An 8,795-nucleotide genomic window follows, 5' to 3' on the forward strand; every position below is an offset into this window, starting at 1 on the left:
TGTCTTGTGTCCGATCTGTGTCCTTTGATGTTTTCTGCAGGAACCAATGCAGCCAGCCACTGATCTTTATCACCTGTTAATCGAGTTGCCACCATCACATCACAGCAGGACACAAATCAAGGAGTCTCCCAGCCTGTCTTTGCATAGGGAACAATTTGCATTTAGGAAAACAGTGTACCCAAAAGTTGTGCTGCCTAATTGTTTAAATTAATAAACATTGATGTCTGGTTTAGCATGAAACTATTCAGATATGGTCTGTCCCAAATTATCACAAACAAAATAAAACACATCCAAATTCTTTAAAACTAGCTTGTCTCAAAAGGAGTTTATCAGAGATTCTATCACACTAAGGCGGAGTTAACACACTCACGTCACAGAGGCTTCAAAGGGTTTTTCACAAAAGGGTGCCACAAGAGACTTCCAGTCTAGCTTGATTTAGCTGCTTAGGCTCACACATTTGCATTCAGGCAAAAGGCATTCTAATTTAAATGAACTAGCCCGTCTCCACCTTGTAAGGTAATCAAAACTTTATCAGTTACACCACCCCCTCCTGTGGAGGTAGGCTTGTCACACATCTACAGGATCTAAATTAATCAAAAGGAAGTTACTCAGATTTATTAAACCTTATAACCCAAACAGAAAATAAATGATGGTAATAGCTCAAATGTTGAAATAGTTACAAAACAGCCTTACTGTTGAGTAAAATAAAATACTACGATTAGCATTATGGTCTGTAGGGGCTGAGTTGATGTTTACATTTCAAACAAGATTTGCATAGAAATAGCATACAGGAAAAATCTAGCACTGTGTTGATTCAATCATGTTATTAAATTAGCACCAGTTACTTAATCTATCAATGGTCGATAAGACACATTTAACGGGAAGTTTTTAAGGTTCATAAAAAATCTAAACACCCTCCTGTAAAACCAGTCTTATGGCAGGAACACCAAGTTTAACATGATTTAGTCATATGATAAAATGCTGAGACACAAAAACTATTACTGAACATTAAACCAGGTCTACTTAACTAGTCTAAAAAGAAATTAATACACCAGGCTGAAATATTTAGTTTGAGGCTGTTTCTATATAGAACTGTCTAAAGTTTGCATTCCAGTAAAGGAACAGCCTACCACGTGTGAAATAGAGACCATCTTGAGTCAAAGTTGTATTTTTAATCTTAGTTCATGAGCAAAAGGTATCTTCGGATCCACAGTAGTTGCTGCACAGCTAATCTGTTTCCGTGTGGCGAAACCAGAGCTATAAGAAAAGAGTCTGTCATTTTAAAATGGCATAAGCTAGTTATAAGGTTATGTGCCTCTTAAAACACAAAATCATGAATTTTCCCTTCTAATTCTGTAATTTGGGGTCAAATTCATCAATAAAAGATTAGGGGAACTACTTAGGTCTAACTACATGATCTTTTAGAAAGAGTATTTATTTATTTTAATAAAATAATAAAAGGCCTGTAGACCAGAATATCTAATTTAACTTGAGGCAATCGCGTGAATCATCTCCATCATATTTGGGCAACCATTCAGCCTGTGAAGCCTCACTCACGAACTTTTGCTCATTTCTAATTAGAATTTTGAAAAATAAACCTTCTCACTTCCTCAAACATTTCTTTAAACGTTCTATTTGCTTTCTCTGTTTCTTCAACCATTTCTTTAATTCTCTCCTTTCTCCACCTGTCTCCTTTTCCTCAACCTTCTCTGCTAACCTCTCATTTCTTCCTAACCAAACCATCAAACATTTAGTGGCCTGCAGCCTTATCAAAACCATCCCCCATAACACTTCGTTGTCTCTTCATACACCCCCTCAAACCTTCACCCCTCCTTTTCCTTTCTTCTATTTCTCCAGCATCTCTTAGGAAACACACACACACACACACACACACACACACACACACACACACACACACACACACACACACACACACACACACACACACACACACACACACCCGAGCCTTCTGACCCACACTTACACACCACAGGATGTTAGTCTTATTCATACATGTACAGAATAAAGAACAAGACAACACAGAACAAAACAGAAACATAGAACATAGACTATCTAGAATCTGCAGGTTTCACACAGAACAAACTAGGCTCAAAGCCTCAGTCACACACATTATCATGCTTTCGGACCTTCCATCCATTCAGAGATCTCGGCACATTCAGGCTTCAGAACTTCGGCCCAAAACTTCTCTCATACACACACACACACACAGAAACGGACCTGCAGGCTTTCACTCACACACATTCAGAACTTGGACACAACCCCCCCAGATCAGACCAGATCCGGTTAGGCCCAAAAACCTTTACTCATACACAGACAGAGCAAAGCAACAGGTTCGAGGACCTGGCAGTCTGGATCTGTACGGAGGTCTCATTCTAAGGGTATGTGTGGAGCGACAAGATGGTGTCTTATGTGTTTATGAATCTCCAAATCAAAGCTTAGCGCAAAGACATCACCTTCACTCCCATCAGAACTAATCATTTCTCCAGATTTGCTGGTTCTGAACAACATTCCACACTACACCATTCTCAGTCACAATTCACCTTAGTTACACCATACATTTAGTGTTTAAAGTTAGTCTAGTTTTAATTTGTTTAGTAATAAATCTTTAAACTTTTAAAACTTGACTCTCTCTTCTGTTGTCTCTCAGTCAATACAAAGTGTTACATAATCCCTGTAATAAAAAGTTCCAATCTAATCTAGTTAAAAGTACCAAAGATCCATAAGATTGATTTAATATTTTCTATGGAATCTCATGTCTCATGGTTCATTAAATAACATGTAAATTAACCCTTTACAGCACCGTGAGTTAAATCTATGTGTGGGGGGATGAAAAGGGGAGCCATCCGGCTATTAAAAGTGTTCTATGTCTGCTACCCGTCGACTCTTCTTTGCTGCTTCACACACACCCCGCTAGAGGGTGGCGCAGACCGCTACAATAATATCCGTGTTAATGTTACCTGATAAAGTATAAACTTTAGTGTGAAACAATGTTAATGACATACTGTTAGAATGCAAATATAATACTTACGTAGCTAAGTTGTCGACACCTTTTCCCATTGAACAATACATAAAGATAGTGCAAACACTGTATTGAATAGTAAATATCCAAGTTGTCTTCAGACAGTTTACAAAATAGTGCAAAATTTGACAATAAATAATAACAAATCAATAATTAAATAAATAAGAGTTATTAAACTGTAAACACTGATACACTCTTGTAAAATGTAGAAATGAGGCTGACACGAACACGTCTGAAATGCAACTTGTATAACCCACATACTAGTAGGGATGCACCGATGGATCGGCATGTGATCGTAATCGGCCGATAGCGCCCCTATCGGTTTTGATCGGAATTTTCAAAATAGATCAAAGCAAACCGATCAGGTAGGGTTGTCACGGTAACCAGTGTAGCGCTAAACCCCGATAAAAAAAAAAGTTGACAATAATAACCGTCTTGTTTTTAAAAAACTATATTATCTTGGTGGGTTTACCGTGGCTGCGGTGTAGGCGCGGTGACCCTTACCAGCCACCGTATCATCTGCTGAAGTTGCCGGCGGCACATACACGCTTTGTTTACAACAAAACTTTCTTGAAGCTAAAGCTGAAATAATGGTCAAAGGAGGAGACGGCAGCGCTCAGGAGGACATTTATTATCCTTCAAAGAAGACAAAGTCGGAAGTACGGGCATATTTTAGATATTTGAAGAATGCCGAGGAAGTTTATAGAAGACGGGCGGCTATCCTGTTTGCAGCACGAGCAGAAAAAGTGTCTGTGAAAGGCAGCAACGCTTCAAATCTCATGACACATCTGCGTGACCATCACCCACAACTCTACAGTCAACGCAAGGCAAGCTAACGTTAGCGTTTTAGCTAAAATACGTGATCCTAGGATTTGGGTTGAGGGACAATGCAACGAGTCGCTATATAAAGCAGCCGCAGCGCCGCTACCTGCATATAAACCATGTCGCGGACACCCCCATGCGGATATGACGCTATGCATTACGGGGCTCCCAGGGGCAGATAAGAGTTGGTCTCTCTTCGAGAATAATTATGAATTTAACAATGATTACTGCCTGATGACATTTTCCCACATCTGCAAAGCTCACTGGAAGGACACAAACCGAGGACAATATTTTCCTGAAATACGGATTGCTCAAGTAAGGGTAAAAAAAAAAGTATCTGATTAGAAGGCTACTTGAGTACAGAGTATCATCTGATCTAATATTTTTAAATGATGACATCAAACAGACATAAAATACGAAGTTATGGGCAAATATTGGTATTTTAAAGACTAAAGGGGAAAAATGTAAACAAATAAACAACATAATTACAAAATAACACATTTTAGGCAAAATTTAGACACAAACTGAGGACAATATTTCCTGATATACAGTGTTTATTTAATTGTGTGAAAATGTAGCACGTTTAAAAAAAAACACGATAATACCAAAAACCGTGGTAATTTTGGTCACAATAACCGTGAGGTTAAATTTTCACACCGTGACAACCCTAATACAGACCATTTTAGATTAGGTTACATTTCCTTTATTCCCAGATTATGTAGTTTGTAGCACTCATTATGATGTTGTAGAAAATTTCTGGCCAATCCACGTGATCGGTATCGGTGATCGGTATCGGTGATCAGCATTCTTTGATATCGGTATCGGTGATCGGCAGCAAAAAACCTGATCGGTGCATCCCTACATACTAGTGTGATTTGGTAGCTTTTAAGAGAGAACAGGGCTCACACTTTAAGATTTCTGGTCAAGAAGACCAGCATATTCAATTCAATTAAAAGATACTTTATTAATCCCAGAGGGAAATTAGAGTTTCAGTACACACAATTCAGAGATCAGACATACATGGGCAAGACATATGACAAGAATTGGTGACTGTGGTCATTCGCAACCCTGAGTCGCGCTACCTTAATAGAGATAAGAGGGTAACATGAGGAATTGATTCGGGAGGAGGGGGAAAAAGGCACTTCACAGCTACTCTCCCACAAGGAGGGCAGCTTTGCTCTGCAAAAAAACACCTCAGACAGATAAGCAACAGACTTCAGACAACACAACATAATGGGTCTTTTCCACCGACCAAACTGGCATGGAATGGGAAGGATCGGGTCGCTAAATATTTTGTTTCGATTGTTGAACCAGTCCAGGAAACCTACCCGAACCGGGCCAGTAGCGGGCCAGAGCGGGACCCCTTCTGTTGTGGGTCCAGAGATTTTTGGTCTGGGCGGAGCCACAGCGTTAAAGGTCCAGAGTCCTCTGATTGGGGGAGAAATTACGTAACTACCCGCGACAATCCCAGTGGATGGAAAGATGTGAGTTGAGTTCCAGAGTTTTTTTGTTTGGCTGTACTCCTTGTGCGCGAAAATGTCTGCAAGTAATAGCTTTTGGTCCAATGCGGAGCTTCAAACGTTCCTCACCATCATCGGAGATAGCAACATTCAGGCCGAGCTGGATGGGATGATAAGAAATGAGAAAGTCTTCAAAGAAGTTTCTCAGCGCATGGCAGCTGAAGGATTCCAGCGCACCTCCGAACAGTGTCGTGCGAAGCTGAAAAAAATAAAAGCCCACAACAGAACAGTTAAGGACAGCAACGGCCGTAGTGGGAATGGGCGAAGTACATGGAAGTGGTACGATGTGGTGGACGCTATTTATGGACACAGACCGTCAAACCTAGGCAGCGAAGGAGGCCTGGACTCGGCGACCAGTATCCTGGAGTCACTCATAAACCCTGTTGGTAAGCATTTCGTTTGTTGTCTTTTTAGCTCTGCAGGCCATTCATTGCAGCACCAAAAACTCTGAATAATAGCAGCAGCTATTTAAGAAATGCTCAGCAAGTAAAGGATTTATCCCCTCGTGTTAACCAGCCTTAGCATCCCCTCGTGTTTATGTTAACCTTCATTTAGCATTCCCTCGTGTTTTTTAACACGCTGTTCGTGATATAAGCTTCATGTTTAGCATGTCCTTGTTGAGTACATGAGGCTGGAGCGGAGTTTGCCTTTCTTGTTAGCGTCTCATTGTTTAAAACATGGCAAAATCAGTTAGCCTTTCACGTTAGCATCTCAGTGTTTTTAGCATCTCCATTGTTTTATACAGCTGAGCACCCACAGTGAGGAGCAGCGAGCTGATCTAATATTATAAAGATCCCAAAAGTCATGCCAGCAGTGTTTTTAGCCTAGAGTGGACTTTTAACAAGTATATATTTTTTGAATGAATAAGACTATAACATTAAATTGCAGTTAATCTATACGTCACTGGCAAATTACTGCCATCTAGTGGACATGTTCCAAATGACAAAATGGCCTTAACTCAAAGTAGTTTTATTAAGTTTACTATATGCCTATATGCTCTTTTACTGTAAAATATTGTGCTTTTCTTACTGATTTATTTGGTGATCTTTTCTTACTGACTAATTTTTTGATCTGTGTTTTTCAGACACATCTGAAGCGGAAAACACTCCCTCTTCAGAGGAACCATCCACTTTCTCAAGTAGCACTCCAGGACCTTCTGTGCCACCATCACCTCTGTCCATAACTTCTGTGCCACCATCACCTCGGCCAGTTCCTTCACCACCACCATCACCTCTGTCCACTACCACTCGAGAGGAACATCTACCATGTCGTCGACGCACAGGTAGTGTCTGACCATTCTAAAAATTGCTTTGTGCATAAACAAAACTGACAAGTTCACAGGACAACTGACATTTTGTTATCCATATAAACACAAATGTAATTGTCAATGTTGTTGTTTCCAGGTGACCGAAGACAGGGACTGGAAGCACGGACTCAGGTGATATTTGATGAGTTGCAGATCACAGATGGCAGGCAGATGGACAGAATGGAAGGCATAAGCCGGGAGCAGGTTAACTGGATGCAACAAGACACAGCAGCAGCAAGGCAACATGAATTACAGATCGCAGAGCGATATTTTGAACATTTGGGTGCCCTAAATGCTGTTCTTGGACTGGTCGCACAAAGAATGGGCAGCTCCTCTGACTTCCTGCCACCACCCAGGCAGTAAGGAGCTGTGTATTTGTCCCGTAATCTTTTTATCCCACGTTTGTCCTTTTTATCAATAAATTTTCAAAGAAAAACAAGGTATGCATGAATTGTCTTAAACAATTTTGCTCGCAAATTTAAATTTACATAATAAATGTAGATTACATTACAGCCCACCTTAAATACATGTTAAAATGGAAAGGTGCAACAGTTTGTTAACAGTAAAATAGTGTACTTTATTAAGTTCTGAAAATAAAACAAACATTTCAGTTCAAACTACAGGCTTCCAACAGTTAAAAGTGTCAAAACAATAGACAAAGTAAATGGAAAGAAAAACACAAATTGAGGTCAGCGGTTGGTCAGAGCTTCACGCACATCACTGCCCTCCTCTGCAACTTCCTGCATATTTGCAACCACTGGTTCATCAGCAGGTGCGTCACATTCTACATATTCCTCCCCATGGCTCTCACAGATATTGTGAAGCACACAACAGGTCAGCACCATGTATTTAAGAAACTCTACATCACTGTCGTTTCTCTTCAGAAGACATCGCCACCTACCCTTTAGCCTCCCAAATGCATTTTAAACCACAACTCTGGCTCTGGACGTTTTCCTGCTGTACGCCTGTTGTTCAGCAGTGAGACGACCGTTGTCTGAAAATGGTTTTAGGAGTCAGTTCTGTAGAGGATAGGCAGAGTCCCCGAGCACATAAAAGCCTACATTTACTCCCTCAATGTTCTTGGTACTAGTTGGGTGCAGTTGTCCATGAGCAACCAAGTCCCAAAATGTGGACAATCGCAGCACACGGGCAACATGTAAGCTACCTGGCTGACCTGCATTAACATTCCAGAACATGCCTCTGCCATCCACAATGCCCTGGAGGATTATGGAATGCCAACCTTTCCTATTGAAGTAGTCTGTGTGGAATCCCTGTTGTGTGATTATTGGGACATGGGAACCATCAATGTCACCCACACACTGAGGAACACCCCACCTGGTCTCAAAATAGTCAGCCACTTCCTGTAGCTTTTGCAGAGTTGGAAAAGCAATAACCTCGGCAAGCAAGATTTTACAGACAGCCTTACAGAAGTCCTGCACACAGCGGCACACAGAGGTCCTGCTGACACCAAAAAGAAGCCTGATGCTCCTGTATTCACTGTTGGTTGCAAGCTTCCACAGTGCAATTGCAACTCTTTTCCTGAGTGGCACGCAGGCTCTGAAGTTGGTGTTCCTCTTCTGCATGGCTGGACGGAGCTTGGAACAAAGATATGAAAAGGTCTCTTCTGACATTCTGAAATGAGCTATCCAATCTGACGGAGTGAAGTTTGGCATGGTCAGATCCCAGAAGGCGCTGGCACGGCTGAAGGCCCACACAGTTGGTTGCCGTCGCTGATTCAAAAGAGCCAACTAAAAAAAAATTTAAACAGTCATAACACAGTAAAAGTAAAAACAATAGTGCTGTGAAAAAGATTGAAACAGTATGGTTATAGACAAAAAGTTCACATGCATAGAATTTGTTTAAGGTTAAAATAACAGCTGTTCTTTATGGAGCTACCAGTGACTGGCTATGTTTTGTTCACTTTATTAAATGCACAAATGTGGTATTGCTTGTAATTACCTATATAATTAATTATAATAATTTCAATATAGCTGCACAACTTATCTATGACACGCCCAGGAAGTAAAGAGTGAAGGATTCAGGCCCTCGTGTTGACTAGCATCACAATGTGTTGGCCTTTCATGTTTAGCATGTCTTAAAAACGATC

The 8,795-nt window shown here is 40.8% G+C and overlaps 1 protein-coding gene across 1 annotated transcript; it reads left to right on the forward strand.

Annotated features, from left to right (window-relative positions):
* Window positions 1–5,398: 5,398 nt before the first annotated feature.
* LOC139069721 (myb/SANT-like DNA-binding domain-containing protein 7) lies at window positions 5,399–7,152 on the forward strand. The gene is made up of 3 exons (XM_070550607.1): window positions 5,399–5,768; window positions 6,467–6,664; window positions 6,786–7,152. The coding sequence occupies exons 1-3, from the start codon at window positions 5,399–5,401 to the stop codon at window positions 7,049–7,051; spliced, it is 834 nt and encodes a 277-aa protein (XP_070406708.1). The 3' UTR covers window positions 7,052–7,152.
* Window positions 7,153–8,795: the final 1,643 nt, after the last annotated feature.

This window comes from Nothobranchius furzeri, chromosome 4 (genome assembly GCF_043380555.1).
Source record: "Nothobranchius furzeri strain GRZ-AD chromosome 4, NfurGRZ-RIMD1, whole genome shotgun sequence".
NCBI classification, from domain to species: domain Eukaryota; kingdom Metazoa; phylum Chordata; class Actinopteri; order Cyprinodontiformes; family Nothobranchiidae; genus Nothobranchius; species Nothobranchius furzeri.